Here is a 20,657-nt window from a genome sequence, read left to right as displayed (position 1 = left end):
CCCCCAGACAACCGGGGCAACCAACCTAAGGTCCATAGCAAGGCCAAAAACCTAGACCCTGAGCTAAATGGGAGTGGAGGGTGGGTGACTCGCTGCGGGACGACAAGGATTGAGGGGCGGAGTCTGTAACCTGAAGCGTATGTAACCCGAGGTACCACTGTAATCTGCAAAAGGATCAACAAGAAATGCATCTCTCTCTGCAACCGTAGAGGACTAGCTCTATGGCACACTAGACCTCTAGCCTCTTATTGTGACATCACAGAACAGCTCAACTGCCTTGGTTAATGCCTACCAACTGCCGTGCAAGTGAAGGTCTTGAACTGGTTACTACTAAGATTATTTCTGCCCACAGTGCAGAGGTATGGTCATGGAAAGGGCCGCAAAAAATCTGAGCAAAAATCTAGGCTCATCTCCCATTGGAGCGAGGTCACCTTTGAATGGCTCTGTACAACTTAGTAGCTCTTTCTTTACAATGGAAGCACAACAGTAACTGTGGATAAACTTAGCAAGTGCTGGTATATGTCCTGAGGCACATCTTTTGGGCTACAAACTGAAACCAGGTGGAGATTTCAAATATCTTCCCAGTAAGAAATGTAGCCAAACTGTTAGTACCCCTATTCGTGTATCCATTAGTTGTATACGTGGCAGTATGTGTGGCTCCGCCTCCCCACCCTATGGCCTTTATGCTTTGAGACCTCTGGGTATAGGGCGGTATATAAATTCAATAAATAATAATAATAATAATCCTCAAGGGGGATTGTATGCACACTGCACTCAGCTGAAGGCAGTAGACCCATTCCTGTAGCTGCACCTGATATTTGGCAATTTCCTTTGCCAATCCGTACTCCCTTGCCACCCTCCATACTGTTCAGGAGAAACTCCCGATCCTCTGATCCTCCTTTGAGAAGCTTTTCAGAGTCTGCAAGGGGCTACAGTGGAGGGAAGAAGGCGGGAAACCTTCACTGCATGAGCAGTCCCTTCCCCCTACAACTTTAGTTTTCTGAAGGGGTAAGGCCACAAGCAAGCAAATGGTCGTCCATTCTCGCTGTACCAAAGCCGGCTTCAGTATGATGCACAAAATTCAGTGCATCATCATCATCATCATCATCATTACAATGGTACCTCTGGTTACGTACTTCATTCATTCCGGAGGTCCGTTCTTAACCTGAAACTGTTCTTAACCTGAAGCACCACTTTAGCTAATAGGGCCTCCTGCTGCTGCTGCGCCGCCACACGATTTCTGTTCTCATCCTGAAGCAAAGTACTTAACCTGAGGTACTATTTCTGGGTTAGCAGAGTCTGTAACCTGAAGCGTATGTAACCCGAGGTACCACTGTATTAATATACCACCCTATACCCGGAGGTCTCAGGACAGTTATATATCGCAATATATAAAATCAAAATAACAACAATAACCCAATAACACCCCCCCAAAAAACGAGCCACATTTTAAAAGGGTATGGGATGTCAATCAGGTCAACCAAAGGTTAAAAAGGAACATTTTTGCCTGGTGCATAAAGGTGTATAATGAAGGCGCCAGGCAAACTTCCCTGGGGAGAGTATCCCACAGATGGGGAGCCACTGCAGAGAAGGCCCCGCTCTCGTGTTGCCATCCTCTGGACCTCTCGAGGAGGAGGCGCACAAAGAAGGGCCTCAGAAGATGATCTCAGGGTCCGGGTAGGTTCATATGGAGAGAGGAGGTCCTTGAGGTACTGTGATCCTGAGCCGTTTAAGGCTTTATAGGTCAAAACCAGCACTTTGAACATTGCACTCATTAAGTCAACTGGCATGTATGCATATTTCATTTGGCTGCAAGGAGAAGGAGGCCATGGTCCCACAATTTGTGGGTTGCCCCTTAAAAAAAAAAAGTAATAATACAGGAGTGTACAGTGGTGCCTCGCAAGATGAAAAGAATCCGTTCTGTGATTCTCTTCGTATAGCGGTTTTTTCGTCTTGCGAAGCAAGCCCATTGACGGATTAGCGGATTAGCGCTATTAGCGCTATTAGCGGCTTATCTGCTGATCGGATCAGCTGATAAGCGGCTTAGCGGCTTAGAAAAAGGGGGGAGGGGAAAAAACCAGCAGCAGTGGCGTAGCGTGGGGGGTGCCAGGGGGGCCGGCCGCACCGGGCGCAACATCTGCGGGGGGCGCGCTCGCTGCCTCCGGAGTCGCCGAAGAGCCTCGGGCGCAGGCTGTAGCGGAGCCGCATGTCTCGCGGCGCCCGGCTGAAGGCGCCCGGCAGGCAGCGGCTCTCAGCGCTCGCCGCGGAGGACGCGCCAGGCAGCCCCTCCTCACAGCCCCGCCTCCGCCACTGCTGCTGCAGCTGCTGGGCCGTTGCATTTTCCTCGCCTCTCTGCCCCCCTCCTCCTCCGGGCAAGCGGCGTCATTTGGGCAGCAGCGCCAGCGGCAACTCGCAGGTTAGGGGTTGGGGGGCGCAAATTACTTGCCTTGCCCCGGGTTAGGGGGCGCAAATTACTTGCGTTGCCCCGGGTGCTGACAACTCACGCTACGCCGCTGACCAGCAGGAACTCGCAAGACATTGTCATCTTGCGAAGCAAGCCCATAGGAAATTCGTTTTGCGAAGCACCTCCAAAACGGAAAACTCTTTCGTCTAGCGAGTTTTCCGTCTTGCGAGGCATTCGTCTTGCGGGGCACCACTGTAGCTCTCATGATTGCAGAAGTATCAGAGAGAACATGTGTAGGTGTTGCACGGTAATGCTTCTCAGACGCTTGCATCAGTAGGAGGGTTTTGGTTGCTAAGCATTCATTTGTTATCTAGTCTGTCCAACCACTAAAACTACATTCTGACAGGGAACCAATAGTAGGTCTGAAAAGCCAGGAATCCCCAGAGTTGGCCCAACAATGCCTTCTTTTTTCCATTTGGCCCTCACCATGACTGACCAAATTCCGCCAGGCTCTGCCTCAATGTGCCAGGTACCATTTTTAAAATGTTTTTGTTTGCTTACTCTGGTTTTATCCCTTCCTTTGAGGAGTTCAGGATGCACTGGGTAGGGTTCTCTTCCATCCTTTTATCCTTGCAACATTCCTGTGAGGTAAATTAGGTCATTCCAGTGAGATTCATGATTTGAGTGGGGATTTTCAACCTCGGCCCTCTAACTGGGATCTTCCTGGGTCTAACCCTGAATCGCCAGGTTTCACTGCTTGGTCCATTTGGGTCCTGTCCAGAGATTCAAAAGCTGACAACTCCAGAGTGGGGATGGAATTTGAGGTAGAGATAATGCTTTCCTCCTCCTGGTGACAAAAACCAGCCCAATTACCGTATTTTTTGTTCTATAAGACACACCAGGCCACAAGACTAGTTTTTGGAGGAGGAAAACAAGAAAAAAAATATTCTGATCCCAGAAGCCAGAACAGCAAGAGGGATCGCTGTGCAGTGAGAGCAGCGATCCCTCTTGCTGTTCTGGCTTCTGGGATAGCTGCGCAGCCTGCATTCGCTCCATAAGATGTACACACATTTCCCCTTACTTTTGAGGAGGGAAAAAGTGAGTCTTATAGAGCAAAAAATACGGTAAATAGCCCCTTGTGCAAATATGAAAACATGTGGCCTTAAATATTATACAGTGGTACCTCGGGTTAAATACTTAATTCGTTCTGGAGGTCCGTTCTTAACCTGAAACTGTTCTTAACCTGAAGTACCACTTTAGCTAATGGGGCCTCCTGCTGCCACTGCACGATTTCTGTTCTCATCCTGAAGCAAAGTTCTTAACCCGAGGTACTATTTCTGGATTAGCAGAGCCTGTAACCTGAAGCGTATGTAACCTGAAGCATATGTAACCCAGGTTACCACTATAATAGATAACATACATCTATGTATACGTATCAGAATTTTAAAATATGCACCCACCATTTGAATCCCTTTGACGGAGACTAAAAACCTGTTATTGCATTGACAGAGGAATAGATAGATGCTGAACTGGATCTTCATGAGAATGAGGAAGAGAAGGAAGAACGACCGCATGCAGATCCCTAGGAGGCAACCCATGCTGTTAGCGGTAGGTAGGTACCACTGTTTTCAGAAATAAAGTAATATGGGCCTATCCATAGCTCCAGGCAAACCTTTCCTCTTCATGCACAAATAGCAACAGCTGACAACAATACAAGCATCCTTTAACATTGTAAAATATAGTGGCTGGGCAGCTGGGGTTGGTAAGTTAAGGCCGTGTTGTACACCTGGCTTCCTTCCTGAAGCCAAGCTTTGCTGCCACGTAGCAAGAGGGGAGAGAGAGGTGAAAATTTGCCTCACATCCCTACTTGCAAAGGGCTGTGTTGGCTGGCCAGGCTCCCCCCTGAGCAGGCAGACAAGGGGGCTCAGCATGACCCCACTTTGCTCTGTTGGGGATGGGGTTATTCTGGCAGCATCAGTGGTGAGGGCTGGGCTGGCGCCCCCCTGCCTGACACATGTCCCCCCCCTCCACCGGTGTGTGAGCCTGCCCCGGGTGCCAGCAACCAACGCTAGGCCACTGTCTGGATCCAATGTATACAGTTGACCTTTCCCCCCAGTACTTCCAAACAAGGCAAAATCCCTTTCTCAGAGGCACATTAGCATCTGCTGTGTATCTCCTGTGTTTTCATGCACAAATCTAAAAGTCTGCTGTTCCTCATGGATATGCCCCACCTCCATTATCTGATCCTCAGTCAGAAAGCAGTATTTATGCGTTCACCTATCAATTTTGTCGATGTGCATACAGAAAGGCAGAATTCACATATGAGCAAAGAGAAGGAAAATGAAGAGCAGAGGGCAGCTCCCTTGGAACCGGTCCTTCCTTTCTTTAGTAGGTAGAACCATAACCTTATCGATTCTTGTGTGTAATTGGACTTTGGCGTGCCAATAGGGTTGGGGGGATGTTTGACAATGTGCAATCTATTACTATTATTTACTGAATTTATATACTGCCCTATACCCGGAGGTCTCAGGGCGGTTCACAGAACAAAATCAAAATATAAAACCATAATATACCATATTTTTCCGTTTATAAGACGCCCCCAATGTATAAGGTGCCCCCTATTTTGGGGGCAACAACCAATCGCCAGTCCACCCTCAACACTATCCATGTATAAGACGCCCCCTAATTTTTGACGTTATTTCTTAGGGGGGGAACCTAGTCTTATACATGGAAAAATACAGTATATAATCAAAATAAAAACAACAACCCAATAACACCCCCAGCCTAGTCAACCATCATATTCTGGCAGGCCCAGGGGGAAAATCAGCTGTAAGCCAAAGTGTAAGCCAGTCAGCTGTAAGCCAAACAGTCTTGAGGCTTGAAATGCCAAGGTGAAATACTTCCCCAGAGGGGTAGCCAATTTCCAGCTCTTGCAGCAAAATACAACATTCCCTCCAACATTTCCCTGATGAAAATAGGGATGTCCTATTCCATAATGTTATTAATAATAATTTTCCTATTCATACCCACACATCTGACTGGGTTACTCCAGCCGCTCTGGGCGCTTCCAACATATGTGAAAGCATAATAAAACATTAAACATTAAAAAAAAAAACCTTCCTTATACAGGCCTGCCTTCAGAAGGCTTGGGGGTCAGATGACTCCATACCCCCCCCCAACATTTCTGCAATGAAAATAGGGATGTCCTAAGGAAAAATGGGGCATTCGAGGATCAAATCAGAAACCGGGAGGACTTCTGTAAATCTGGGACTGTCCTTGGAAAATGGGGGCACTTGGAGGGTCTGAAACAACCAAGAGCCTTGCAACACCTGAAAGACTAGCTAACAAATTTATTAAGGCATCAGCTTTTGTGGACTACAGTCCATTTCATCAAACATATGAAGAGTTACCTTGAGTTCCAGGTTTATCTACACATTGTTTGAGGGAGAGGAGATGTAAACACTCAGGTGAGAGGGAAATGAAATGGAGACAACTACAGACAGTGATAAAGTACCTAACTGTACGCTACTGTAAATTAAATTGTAAATAGCTTTGAACTGTTTTTAGTATTGCCTTCTAATTGTAGTAACCAGTGCTTTTTTCTGCAGGTACGCAGGGGTACGCACACCCCTAAACATTTTGTGAATCTTTGTACTTTTGTCCATTTACTGTATTTATTTTTCCCAATTTGAACTATAAAATGGTGATTCTCTTGAGTCAAAATGAGAATACCCCTAAACATTTTTTTAAAGAAAAAAAGCACTGGTTGTAACCCACCTTGGGACCTTAGGGTGAAGGGCAGGTTAGTAGTAGTAGTAGTAGTAGTAGTAGTAGTAACTCACAAAACACAAAATTAAATAGTTACAGAGAGTAAAATGACTAGTTTGAGTAACCAGCTGTACATAGTTGAACGGTATACTGGCTTCACCACCCTGCCTGAACCAACATCTTATATTTTCTTGTTTCTCCAGTATGAGGCAAGGAATGTTAATGTTGCCATTTAGGGAGTAGAGTTGGTAGGGATCTGGTAAGCCTAAATGCAATGGGGAAAGCTCAGATGCAAATAACAGGGGTTTGGACTACATAATTGCGAGATCCTGAAAACGGAGGAGACCTTTTAGGGAAGCTGGGATTTGGAAAAAATCCCGAGCCAAGCTAATGGGGTTAGCAGGTTCACCCATCCCTATTGAAAAGTGGGATATGATATGAATCTAAGCCATGGATTTTATTATGTGTATCTAAGATACAGATATTCATGCTGCTTTGCATTTCATAATCTTGTTCCATAAGCATCTGCAAATATTCATTTAAATAAGCAAATGACAATTTTCTAATTCTGCGCAATGTTCATTGCAGGTCTTCTCCAAGAATCACAGTCAGCTGTGGAGTTGAAGAAAGCGAAAATGGGAAAACTAACACCAAGGGTTGTAATTCCTTTAATGGTGAGATTAACAGAAGCAGCGAGACATTAATTTGGCCTGTTCTAAGAATAAGCTGGGGCTAGACTACGTTACTGCTTCTGCATTCTGGATTAATTGCAATTTCCGGGCCACCTTCAAAAGTAGCCCCACGTAGAGCGCATTGCAGTAGTCCAAGTGGGAGATAGCCAGAGCATGTACTATTCTGGCGAGACAGCCTGCAGGCAGGTAGGGTCTCAGCCGGCGTACCAGATGGAGCTGGTAGACAGCTGCCCTGGACACAGAACTGACCTGTGCCTCCATGGACAGCTGTGAGTCCAGAATTACTCCCAGGTTGCTCACCTGGTCCTTCAGGGGCACAGTACCCCATTCAGGACCAGGGAGTCCTCCACACCTGCCCATGTCTGGCTTGATTAGGTCAATTATCCATGTCATCTGGCACTTTTTCTCCCAGAATAACCAACCAGTTGCCCTGGGAGACTCACGAGCCAAGTATAATGGAGAGAGCCGTCACTTCTGATCATTTTAGTTGAGGGGCAGAATTTATAATGGTATGTAAACTTATGCATCCATATGCTCCACCTGAAATTATCACAACTGCTTATAAAGACCATGGAAGTGTTTCCCGTTAACCCTATATGTGAAAGTGTGCTTGGCCTTTTTTCAGGAGCCCTCAAAGAAATGGAGAAAGTTTTCTTACTCTCCTCAGTGGATTAGTATATTGGACGTGGCTCAGAAAATCTTCGATGAAGAAGATAGAGTGAAGAAGAAACAAAAGCAGAATAAAAGGGGAGGGGAGGAAATGCTAGCAGGTGGGATTTTGGAGGAGGGAAAAGCAGAAATTAAAAGGGAACAATTGTCTGACTTTTGTGCTCCAGAGGGCATCCAACCAAATACTGGATGGGATCTCCAACCCTCACGGGAGCAACTGCCAACTCCAGGGCTGTCATATCTAAAGGCAGAGAAAGAGATCTTAACAGCGAATGAAATAGAGGATATCATCCAGGAAATTGTGGCTGTCAGGGCTAAGGAGAGGCTTTCTGAAGAAAACATGCCTCCTGAGGGAAGAGAGAAGCTCTTCTGTCAAGATGCCTCTTCTATCAATGCGCAGAAGCCACGCTACCATAGGGACCGGAGGATGCCACACTAAGGTGGGCGTTCATTGCTCAACCACTGCTCAGAAACTGTATGCCACTGCCATCACAGTGCTATTAAATAACCATTCCCATTTATATCACAACACTAGGGTGTTGTTGTCTTTTGCTGCTGTTGTTGTTTTTCAGCTGGCATGGGGGAAGTGGGCTAAATATTTGAAGATGCAGAATGGTGTGTTTTTAAAAAATAAATGTGCTCATTTTGCAAATTAAAACCTCACCTTTATTGGAAGCCTTTCATGCTCTCTTCAGAAGAATGCCACATGCATTCTCTCAACACAAAAGGCACATATACACAGAGGTTTCCATGTATCCTGGAACCCTGTGCAATTGGGGTTGTGGGTCATGTGGAAATTCTTGTGTGTATGGAAAGTGCATCAGCATCATCAACAACAACAACAATTTATTTATTTATACGCCACCCATCTAGCTGGGTTTCCCCAGCCACTCTCCCAACAGAATATTAAAAACACAACAAAACATCAAACATTAAAAACTTCCCTAAACAGGGCTGCCTTCAGATGTCTTCTAAAAGTCAGATAGTTGTTTATTTCCTTGGCATCTGAAGGGAGGGCGTTCCACAGGGTGGACACCACTACCAAGAAGGCCCTCTGCCTGGTTCCCTGTAACTTCACTTCTCACAGCAAGGGAACCGCCACAGGGGCCTTGGAGTTGGACCTCAGTGTCCGGGCTGAAGGATGGGGGTGGAGACGCTCAAAATGCAGCATTTCTCCAGAAACCACCAGATAGAAGTAGATTGTGGTGAATGTTGTGTGTACACAGCTTCATAAACCGGTGGTATGAGCACACTGTATGCAGACTAAAGGAAGAGGAATCTGATGGACAGTGGCACCCTCTGAGCTGGTTGTAAGGAAATCAGGAAGGCAGGTTGGTGGTGGCTGGGGGGGGGGAGCACTGGCTGGCTGAGGGCAGACAGGAATCGGGAGACAGTGCCCCCTTTGTTCAAATGGCCTAACCTCCACTAGGAAGATGAGGGTAATCTGGAAATATGCACATAGATGAAATGATTGCATTTCTTTTAACGCTGAGACATGATGCTGCCTCCACTTCCATCTCTCAAGCAAAGCAAATAAATTACAAAGCAGCACCACCGGCAGGTGCAAAAGCCATGAGATTGTTTTAAACAAAGAGAAAGGGATTATGAAAGCTAATGTGATAGAGAGCAATAAATGCCAAGAACAAAAAAAAAGGCAAATAGCAGTTATAATGACACAAAAGAGCAAATGTTGGTCCAGGCTTACGTCTGTACAGGGAGAATTATATAAATATTAAGAATAGTTCATGACTATTGCATTCTCCAGCTTAAAAGTCTGGAGATGTTCAATATGCCACTGCAGGACATCTGAGGAAAAGCTTTGTGTATAGAAAAACCAAGTAAGAAAATAACGGGGCGGCAGGAGGAATCATTCAATATTAATGAAATTAAAAGTGCTTATGGAAAAAGCACCAGAGCTTTGGCATGAAAGGCAAGAAATATTTAATAATTACAGTGGTACCTCGGGTTAAGTACTAAATTCGTTCCGGAGGTCCGTTCTTAACCTGAAACTGTCCTTAACCTGAAGCACCACTTTAGCTAATGGGGCCTCCTGCTGCCATCACGCCGCCAGAGAACAATTTCTGTTCTCATCCTGAAGCAAAGTTCTTAACCCGAGGTACTATTTCTGGGTTAGCGGAGTCTGTAACCTGAAGCATATTTAACCTGAAGCGTATGTAACCTGAGGTACCACTGTATTTTTAATATGGTTGACACAATTGTAGGTCGGGGGACGGTGAGTGGTCATTGCTATACAGTGGTCCTGTCTTTTTTGGTTGCATTTTTGTGTGAGGAGAACAAATCATGGTGCGAGAAGAGAAGTTGCAGGACAAAGAGGAATAAATATCCCTTCCTTTTCTCCTTCTGTTCTTCTCCCTTCCTCCATGCTGCATTCTGTCTTACCTCTTTCCGGTTGAGACCAACCACAGGAAGGCCCAGTCTTCTCTGAGTGAAGCACTTGTTTGATTCAGGTTCCTGCATTAGGAGGGGTGAAAACAGTTCTGTTTCTTGGAGAAAGTGGCAGAACAAATAGCATACTTGAAAATTAAAGAAATATCCCTATAGATTCAGCACAGGCCACCAGAGTAAAGCCAACATATGGTTTGAGAGAGGAGTGAGAAACGGAAAGGGAGACCCAACACCAATTCAGAATTTTTGTTACCAGCAAAGATGAGAAATGTGAGTTTGAGCTGTCGGGGTCCAGCTGTTGCTTTTTGTCACGACTCCGAACAAATTAGTAACATCAAATCAGGATGCCACCAGCGTGGCAAACACTTCCTGACACAGGTACTCACTCCTAAAAGGTGTCAGTCTTTCAGAAGATGCCCTAAGGCACATTAAGTCAGGCAAGAGATGGAGAAAAACTCTTCCACCCAGTCATAAAACGCAGTAAATTCTCCTATGCTCTTTCATCCGCAAAGGACAACTGCAGCATAGAGAAGAATAGAGAGGAACTGACATTACTTCATTATTATTTTTTCAATTTTGTTATTTTAAAGCACTTGATATTTTAAAAATCTCTGAGTGATGTCCAACATGAATACAATAAACAATGTCATTAAAACAAACATAAAACACCAAACTAATATAAAAGCATATAAAAGCAGGAATCCAGAGAATTCGAATAAATGAAAACAGGGTTCAGCCTTCTGGGTCATGATATGTCTCTACAACACTTGGCTCTACATTAAACACTTGGCCTCACTGCTTCCTGCCATTTATTTATCATTAAGTGCACAGTTAAAAGCTGCAGCGTCATCAATATGCTTGTGATACTCAGCACTGTTTCTGTGTTACCCCCAACTCAGCTAAGGCGGTGGAAGTCCTTGGATGCAGTAATGCAATATTGAGGGCCAATAAAATGAACCTCAGTCCTGGCCAGGCTAGGTTTCTCTGGGTTTATGGTTCATCTGTTTAAATGAAGGATTAGGATTATAGTCTGGAAGTCTTGTTCCTAGGCCTACTTTGGACATTGGAGGCTCAGGCAGTCTTGGTGTCCAGAAGTCTGTTACGTACTGAGTTGAATAGGATCCAAAATGCAGCAGTCTGATTGGTCCTAGAACAATAGGATTCAGAATGCAGCAGTCTGATTGGTCCTAGAACAATAGGATTCAGAATGCAGCAGTCTGATTGGTTCGCAGGAGCCACCCAATCCAGCTCCAGGTGGAAGTGAATCCGCAACCTGATTGGCCTACAGGTGAATCCCAGAATTAGCCAATCACGTGGGGCCCATTGTGTAAATAATGTATATAAAGCAGACATTCTGGGGGAACTTCCATTCCTCCTCACCACTATGAGCTGAATAAACAGCATGAAATCCACTCTCGGCTCCAAGTATATTTCAAAGTCCATTTCACATCCACAGTATGGTGTGCAAACTGTAGCCGGCCTTAGACTGCAAAAGCCTAACCACCCTTATCTATGCCCTGGTATCATCTGATTTTAGACTGCTACTGTATCATGTATTGTACATGGGGCTGCCTTTGAAACTGGAGCTGGTTCACAACATAACTACCTTGATATTTTACGAGTGGGTGGTGTTTCTTTTTTTTACTCTTTTTTAAATATATATATATTTTATTTTGACAAAGTAATAATAAGAAATAAGAATAAAAATGTGCACCCCACCACCAAGACCATTCCATTGTAACTATCCAACTTTCCAAAATTTCAACACCTCTTGCAGTAGTTTACCCCTTTCCGTTTTAACAGTACAAATTCTACAAACACCCTCCATATCTTCTCAAAATCATTTCTCCTGCATATTCCCCATCTTACCTTAATGGCACATGTTAATTTATCATTAATACCTATTTCCCGCACCTCTTTATACCATTCTTCAATTTTATATTCTGCTTGCCCCTTCCACTTCCTCGCTATCATAATTCCTGCAGCTGTCAATAAATTTCTTTCTTTCTTTTTATTAAAGATTTCTTGGTTTACAAAAGTATGTGCAATGTCTCCTTTTTCAAGTTACATTTTCCACAGATCAGTTTCATTTGTTGAGACATTAGTGTTACATTAGAAAGAAAAGGGGGAAAGAGGTGGAGGGGGGGAAATGGTGAGTGGGGGTGGGGTCGGGTGGCGATGTTTTTATTTTGCTTAATGTATGTGGGGGGTTTTGTGTCAGCGTTGCTTGTGCAGGTTCTCTTTGCTATTCGCTGGTGTTCTTTTGGTGGTGAGAGAGGTTGGGGTTGGCCATGGGTATGGTTGCTTGTTTGTGATAAATTTGTGAGCAAGTCCTTCACGGCCTGCAAACCTTCCACCCCATCGTAATTTGATAATAACGCTACCTCTGGACTCTCAGTCAGCTTTAACCCAGTGATTTCTGTTATCTCCTTAAACAACCTTTGCCATTTTTAATATTTATTTTGCATATTTACACCCCCACCACATGTGAACATAATTCCCTGTTTCCTGGCATCCCCTCTAACGTAACACCGGATATTCCTTATTTATTTTTAAGAAATAAAAATTATCTGGAGCTAACCATTTAAAATGTATTACGCTGCTTCACTGGCTACCACACCCTTTTATGCACACAATTCAAAATGCTGCTTTCAAGACCTATGAGGCTTGGCACCCAGGCACCAGGAGGATGTACTTGTGCTTCAACCAAGAGCCAGTGTAGTGTAGTGGTTAAGAGCGATAGTCTCGTAATCTGGTGAACTGGGTCCGCTTCCCCGCTCCTCCACATGCAGCTGCTGGGTGACCTTGGGCTAGTCACACTTCTCTGAAGTCTCTCAGCCCCACTCACCTCACAGAGTGTTTATTGTGGGGGAGGAAGGGAAAGGAGAATGTTAGCCACTTTGAGACTCCTTAAAGGGAGTGAAAGGTGGGGTATCAAATCCAAACTCTTCTTCTTCTTCTTCATGCACTCAGATCATCTTCAGATGCTCTAGGTGCCCCCTTCCATCCTAAATGAGGTAGTAACAACTGGAAAGAGGGTCTTCTCAATGGTGGCCTCTTGTCTATGACACCCCTTCCCCAAACCAGTCTACCTGCCACCACAAGAACTTAAGAAGAGAGCCTTCCTGAAACAGACCAAAGGCCCCTATACTCTCTGAGTGGCCAACAGTTGTGGTGGGAAGCCCACAAATGGGAACTGAGCGGAACAGCACTCTCTTATCTTATAAGTCTCGCCAGAGTCTCACCAGAGTGATACATGCTCTGGTTATCTCCCGCTTGGACTACTGCAACGTGCTCTACGTGGGGCTACCTTCGAAGGTGACCCGGAAACTGCAATTAATCCAGAATGAAGCAGCTAGACTGGTGACTAGGAGTGGCCGCCGGGACCACATAACACCGGTTCTGAGAGATCTGCATTGGCTCCCAGTACATTTCCGAGCACAATTCAAAGTGTTGGTGTTGACCTTTAAAGCCCTAAACAGCCTCGGTCCTGTATACCTGAAGGAGCGTCTCCACCCCCATCGTTCAGCCCGGACACTGAGATCCAGCACCGAGGGCCTTTTGGCAGTTCCCTCATTGTGAGAAGTGAGGTTGCAGGGAACCAGACAGAGGGCCTTCTCAGTAGTGATGCCCGCCCTGTGGAACGCCCTCCCATCAGATGTCAAAGAGATAAACAACTACCTGACAAAGACATCTGAAGGCAGCCCTGTTCAGGGAAGTTTTTTAATATTTAACACTGTATTGTTTTTAACACTTGATTGGGAGCCGCCCAGAGTGGCTGGGGAAACTCAGCCAGATGGGCGGGGTATAAATAATAAATTATTATTATTATTATTAATTCTCAACAATGGGAACTCAAAGGCATACTTCCTCTATCAGTGTAGGTGGAACCAAGCCATTGGGACCAGTAGCCACTGATAGCGTTATGCTGCATGTATTTCTACAAATGTATAGAGTGAAACCTTCCTGGGAAGTAGTGCTTGGCAGTTGGGTTTCATCTGCTCATAATTACTTTCTCTATACAGCTGTCTGAACCAGGCCATGGCATAGCAAAATAAAGAAAACAGCGCAAGGAACCAAGCGCTATGAATGTTTGCGTAGCCCACAACGACTTCCTCTCGGATTGGTTTCAGCCCATAGGATAGGGGCGGAATACAGAACATGCGATTTCGCTAAGTACTTAACAGCTCCAATCCTGTATGTTTGCTAAACTGTAATAGCACTTAGCTTATTGCAGGTGAATTCGTGATCTATATCACAGAGCATAAAGCAAAGCATTTGGGAACGCAGTGCACAAAAACACCTTTACAGCAGAACGTTTTCAAACAGACCTTGGTAATCATCCCAAGAAAGGGTTGCTTTTGACCTAGAAAACTCCGAGCTAGTATAACAGAATGGATGGATTTGAGATTTCTTCAGAAAATATATTCCAAGAGCTGCGCTGGAGCACAGCAAAGTTCAAAATAGTTTAGCTTGCTGCTTTCAAGAGTGTTCAATCAGCTGCTCCTGGGAAGATTAGTAGCAGGGCAGGATGGAAAGAGCCCGTCATCTTCATTTGTCAACATCAGAAGTGGCCCACATGCCCCCTTCAAATGTTGTTGGATTCCCGCTCACATCAGACCCAGCTTGCACTGCCAATGGTCAGGGACAATAGGAATTGCAGGCCAAAACTTCTGGGGGGGGAGGGGGGTAAAGGACCTCTGGACGGTTAAGTCCAGTCAAAGGTGAATATGGGGTTGCGGCGCTCATCTCGCTTTCAGGCTGAGGGAGCTGGCGTTTGTCCACAGACAGCTTTCTGGATCATGTGGCCAGCATGACTAAACTACTTCTGGCACAACGGAACACAATGATGAAAGCAGAGCGCATGGAAACACCATTTACCTTCCCACCACAGTGGTACCTATTTATCTACTTGCACTGGCGTGCTTTTGAACTGCTAGGTTGGCAGAAGCTGGGACAGAGAAATGGGAGCTCACTCCGTCATGGGGGTTCTAACCGCTAACCTTTCAATCTAAAACTAATGAAAATTATTATTTAAAAAGTGGACAACCACCGGTCCACCCTTCTCCTCAATCTTGGCAATGGCAGTGCCACTGGGGAAAATAGGGACATTCCTGGATCAAGTCCAAAGTCTTTTCTTAATTAAGGCTTCCATAATTCTGGGATTGTCCCTGGAAAATAAGGACACTTGGAGGGGGTATGGTCTGTGCTCACCATACTTAGGGGTCTTTGTCTTTAAAATGGACTTGGACCAGACAGTGCTTCCATTTGAGGGCACCTTCAAACAGAGGACTGCCAAGGGCATGAAACTGAGCCAAAGTACACAGGTTGCCCACCTGTGCAATTAAGCCTGCAATGCCAGCTAATACTTGCTTTACTATTAAACAGTAATAATACTGTATAGTATTAAATAGGAATTAATGGCATTATATCACTTTCTAGGGGGAAAATAGGCAGCGTCCAAATTTGTTTAAAAAGAAGGTTGGGAAATTAAATGAAAAACAGAGCAGACTTTGCTAAAGCTCCAGAAAGATGTCTGTACTGTAGTGGTTGGGAGTTACTCGTGCGTAAACTTTCCCACTTTGAAGCTTGGTTGCATAGTTTAAACCGTTTTGACTGCACAGCCCATCTCAGCGTGGCTGCCTCAGTCACTAGCAGAATCTGTCTGTGGGCGTTTCTTAAACCTTTGCCAGCATAAAAGCTGTTTGACACCCAATCGTCTCCGCCTCTCATTGCGCGGAAGTCTTCTGCGCAGGGAGGGCGTGGGTAGTGGAGGACCAGTGCTCTCCTCACTGACTTCCAAGGAAGAATCCCGGAGCCCTTCCACCTCCTCTGCCATTTGCTCTCCTGGATCCTTGGTGTTACGCTGATTTCCTTCCCCCTCTATCAAGCTACGTCTCCCCCTTGTGCTGGTACCTTCCCCTGAAGAATCGGAGAGCCTCTCCTTCTCCCGTTGCTCTGATGTCAGTTCCCTGACATGTACATTAGAAAGAGGGAGCTATTGACAGCCTACTTCATTCTCTGAATTATTTTTGAAAGTAGCATCGCCAGGAACCAAATTGCTATCAACCTGCATCACGTAGTTCACTCAGAACAAGCTCCTACAGGTAATATGTTGGAGGAAATTGCTCATTGCGTATCCCCAGCAGCTTGGCACAAAAAGGAAATTTAAGGTGCTTCTGTTCTACTCGTCTAATGCGAAGCGTGTCTGGGGTCAACGGAGGAAGAATCTGATCTTCATTTCAGGATCTTTGTCAGTGTACGTGTTGTAAAGAAAGGAAGGCTACAGCATTTCGGGCTCTAGGAAAGCAGGAGACCGCAAAGAGTGGGGCATGACTGAAGGTGGAGAAAGAGACTCAAGGTACATTTTCCACACATCCAATGGATAGCACTGAATTCAGGAGGAATGAAGGACTTGTTTACAGACTGCATCATCAACTGGTGGCATTTACAGCCAGAAGCGAGAGAGGGGTGGTGCCACAGAGTCACTCTCCTGACACCTGTGATTCATCCTTTCATGACATTTTTGACTGCTGGAACAGCTCAGTCAGTACAGCATGAGACTCTCAGTCTCAAGGTCATGGGTTTGAACCCCATGTTGGGCAACAGATGCATTGCAGGGGGTTGGAGCAGATCAGGGTCTCTTCCAACTCTACAATTCCATGATTCCCTGGAAGTGCTGGATTGGCTCTGCCTGTGCAGTCCTGACCTCACTCAAATGCTGCCCTGGCAGTCCAGGTAAGTGACAGCAATGCCCCTGTCAAGAGGGTGACTCAGTGGCCCTGCCTCGCCATGCTAGAGGCTCCCGGAAATGAAATACGCTGGTGGTCACATACTTGGATGGCTCTAAATGTGGAATAGAGAAATTCAGGCAGGAAATGTCCTTCATATGCCCACATAAGCCATAAGGTGCAAAAGAAAGTACTTGTTCGCACACCAGAAGAAGCATTGGTGGCTGTGCCAACATGGATGCCTTGACAGGAGGTTTAGACAAATTCACAAAGGATAAGACTGTGAACAGTGACTAATAATAATAATAATAATAATAATAATAATAATAATAATAATAATAATTTATTATTTATACCCCACCCGTCTGGCTGGGCTTCCCCAGCCACTCTGGGCAGCTTCCAACCAAATATTAAAATACAGTAATACATCAAACATTAAAAGCTTCCCTAAACAGGGCTGCCTTCAGATGTCTTCTAAAAGTTTGGTAGTTGTTGTTCTCTTTGACATCTGGTGGGAGGGCGTTCCACAGGGTGGGTGCCACTACCGAGAAGGCCCTCTGCCTGGTTCCCTGTAATTTGGCTTCTCACAGTGAGGGGACCACCAGAAGGCCCTTGGCGATGGACCTCAGTGTCCGGGTAGAACGATGGGGGTGGTGACACTCCTTCAGCTATACTTTGCTCTGCCTCTTCTGTTGGAAGCAATATACCTCCTAAAGCCAGTTGCTGGGCATCTCAGGTGGGAAAAATACACTTGCACTCAGGTTCTGTTTTCAGGCTTCCCACAAGCACCTGGTGGTCCACTGTGAGAATGGCTCTTCTTATGTTCTTATCTTCAAAGTGGGGAGTGTCCTGCACTTGTGGAGGCTCACCACACAATCTAGAACCCTGACTTCCCATGAGTACAGGAGGCTCCCCACTATAATACAAGGCACATATGATAGTGGGGGAAAGATATATGCACTGAGTATGTATCAGAGGATCGCCAAACATGTGCCATCAGGACATAACATCATCAAAAGCTAGAAGTCAGGTCATTCGTTATTCAGATCTAGAAACCCCCCATATTACTTTCTTGTGCATGCACTCTTGGTTTGGGGCAACTGGCTAAAATGATTTAAAATGTTTTGAACCGTTCTAGTTTTGGTTCCTCTGTTTTGTTTTTGTCGGGTTGATGTGGGTTAAATGTTTAGTTGGGGTTGGCGGTTATTTTAATTTGGGTATAACTGTAAACTGTTGTTGGTTTCTATTGATTTATTGATTTGTTTGTTGCTCATATAGGATATCTTGGTTTTTTAATGTTTGATGCTTTGTTGTGTTTTTGTATATGTTGTACACAGCCCAGATGGGCGGGATATAAATTAAAAATTATTACTATTCTTATTCTTATTCTTATTCTTATTCTTATTCTTATTCTTATTCTTATTTAGACCTCCACAGTGGGACACCAATGAGAATGATAACCAGTGGGGCGGCACTTCTTATCTCCACTTCCACAATAACTTAACAAGGGGTGTTCATTTGAGTGAAACTGCAGCATCTGAGGACCTGGTCCTGAGTATTTTACACTTAAAGCTTCTTCGAGAAAATATTTTGAAAGCACAGAAAATGAAGGACGGAACAAGCAATGCCTTTTTTATTATTTCAAACAATATTATCCACTGTTGCTTGGATGGCAGGGTGAACATAACCCTTCCCCTCTTCCCAAGACACAGGAGAGCAAACAATCAGCTCACAATCCCAAGTGGAAAGCTGTTTCAAAAAAGCAGGGCATCTTTCTTGTACAAATAGCAGAGTTCGTACATTATTAATCCCATCTTGACAGTGTAAAAAAGGAATGGAGATGGCCAGATGATCTTTTAGAATGCACCAGTAGCCAAGTAATCAAATATTCTTTTGGATAGCAGTGATTAAAAACAGGGTTTTGTTTTGCGGCTTGGATTCAGAGAAGTCCTTGCACAAGCCGAGAGGCACTTCTGCTCTCATGGGACAGGGATTTAATATCCACTGCTAGCCATAAATTAGGGAAGGATAACTGGGGAAGAGAAAAGAGCTAGATTATGAGTGGAGAACCTGAGGCCTTGCAGATGCTATCGTGCTCCAACTCCCATCAACCCCAGCCAGCATGGCTAAAGGGGGTGTGTGGCAGAGTTGTAGTCCCTCAATGTCTAGAGAGCCACAGATTCCCATCGCTGATCTAAAAGATGTGCGGGTGGTGCTGTGGTCTAAACCACTGAGCCTCTTGGGCTTGCTGATCAGAAGATCGGTGGTTCGAATCCCCACGACAGAGTGAGCTCCCATTCCTCTGTCCCAGCTCCTGCCAACCTAGCAGTTCGAAAGCACACCAGTGCAAGTAGATGAATAGGTACCGCTGTGGCAGGAAGGTAAATGGCATTTCCATGTGCTCTTGTTTCCATAACGGTGTTCCGTTGTGCCAGAAGCAGTTTAGTCATGCTGACCACATGACCCAGAAAGCTGTCTGTGGACAAACGCTGACTCCCTCAGCCTGAAAGCGAGATGAATGCCGCAATTCCAAAGTCCTTTGACTGGACTTAACCATCTAGGGGTCCTTTACCTTTATTAGTACCAAAGTGATTTCAGGGTGCTTAGGGTTCTGCAGAACAGAGATTTGACTGAGACACCTTGTCAGAGTTCTATACTACTTTAATCACTGGGTCTATCTGCTGTGTTTTCTGACTTGTTACTGTTTGCACAGGGACAGAACACAATCACAGAATCAAGGCACACAAATAGGCCTCCTCATTAATCTTTTCTAACTCATTCCTACTTTGCCTCTGAATTCTTGTGCCGTAAAGACTATTATATTCAGTCCTACATGTAAGAAGACGGCCAATTCTGTAAATTACCCTATAGCTTACAATCAGTGTACTGCCTTCTTGTGATAAGAAGCAATCAATGTGGTAGAAACTGCAGAATTTTTTCAAGAAGCCCAGTGTAGTTTGAAAAGAGGTCATCCACTTTATTCTTGAGAAATATTTGCTACGGCAATGGTCGATGATTCAGCTGGGTCAGCTATGCTGTAGCTAATTTAGGATGCTTCTTAATCCAGTCCTAAACTAACAACCTGATCCAAACCTTAGGTGAAATTCAGCTGTGTTAATGAGTGGCAGGCTAGACAAACTAGATGTGCATATCAGAAGCCCATTTGTTTAAACTTGATTTTGATTTCTTTACCATGGAAAAGTATTTTGATTTCAGGCATTCTTGCCATTCATCTGTGGTGTCAAATATTCAAAAATTGCTTTGAAATTTAAACCTAAATTGTATACCCATGGATTCTGTCTCTCTGAGGCATAATTTTTCTATGAGTGTAGGTGTCCTGAGTGGGTATAAAACAATTAGCAAGTAAATTAGTAGCATCTAAGTGGTTGTCATGCACTGGCAGGATACAGAGGAGCAGTGGGAAGCAACAGCTGAGGAACCCTCAAGGGAACCCCCAGGGTACCTCCCAGGGGAAGATGACTCAGAGCCAGGGAATTGGTGGTGGGATGACAATGAGCGGTCAGAAGGGGTAGAGAGGGAGGAAGAGGTGTTGGAAGCTTAAGAGGCAACAGGGTTTAGGGAGCAGGAAGATTCTGTGGTAGAGGGCAGTCCAGACTCAAGGCCAGAAGCAGAGGGTGGGGTCAAGAAGCAGGGTGGAGGCAGGCTGCTGAAGAAGCCATGGAGTCTCTCCCTCCTGCTGCGATCAGCTCCCCGCTGGTCTCCCAGAACATGAAGAAAAATGAAGAGGGTGGAGCAATGGGAGACATGGCAAAGAGGCCTTAGGCTGCTAGGGAAGGAACTAGGGGAGGAGCCTTAGAGAGCGGTGGGGAGGCAGGGGACCTTCAGGTTTTGCATAGATACCTCTTTCACTTGGCCATTAGGTCCAGTCGTGGCCAACTCTGGGGTTGCGGCGCTCATCTCGCTTTAATTGGCCGAGGGAGCCGGCGTACAGCTTCCGGGTCATGTGGCCAGCATGACTAAGCTGCT

At 45.3% G+C, this 20,657-nt stretch overlaps 1 protein-coding gene across 7 annotated transcripts; it reads left to right on the top strand.

Annotated features, from left to right (window-relative positions):
- Window positions 1-217: 217 nt before the first annotated feature.
- LOC310703392 (uncharacterized protein) lies at window positions 218-8,062 on the top strand. 7 transcript variants are annotated; one of them, XM_083495749.1, is made up of 5 exons: window positions 218-359; window positions 3,914-4,012; window positions 4,709-4,792; window positions 6,761-6,846; window positions 7,490-8,062. In XM_083495749.1, the coding sequence occupies exons 3-5, from the start codon at window positions 4,726-4,728 to the stop codon at window positions 7,970-7,972; spliced, it is 636 nt and encodes a 211-aa protein (XP_083351875.1). In that variant the 5' UTR covers window positions 218-359; window positions 3,914-4,012; window positions 4,709-4,725; the 3' UTR covers window positions 7,973-8,062. The 7 variants fall into 7 exon arrangements, with proteins under 7 accessions (XP_083351875.1, XP_083351871.1, XP_083351874.1 ...); XM_083495745.1 differs by having other exon boundaries at window positions 3,914-4,016; XM_083495748.1 differs by having other exon boundaries at window positions 349-560; window positions 3,914-4,016.
- Window positions 8,063-20,657: the final 12,595 nt, after the last annotated feature.

Source organism: Podarcis liolepis, assembly GCF_965112155.1.
Source record: "Podarcis liolepis genome assembly, chromosome: 3".
Lineage (NCBI taxonomy): Eukaryota > Metazoa > Chordata > Lepidosauria > Squamata > Lacertidae > Podarcis > Podarcis liolepis.
The sequence above is the reverse complement of the archived record's forward strand: the minus strand, read 5'-3'. Positions and strand labels throughout refer to the sequence as shown.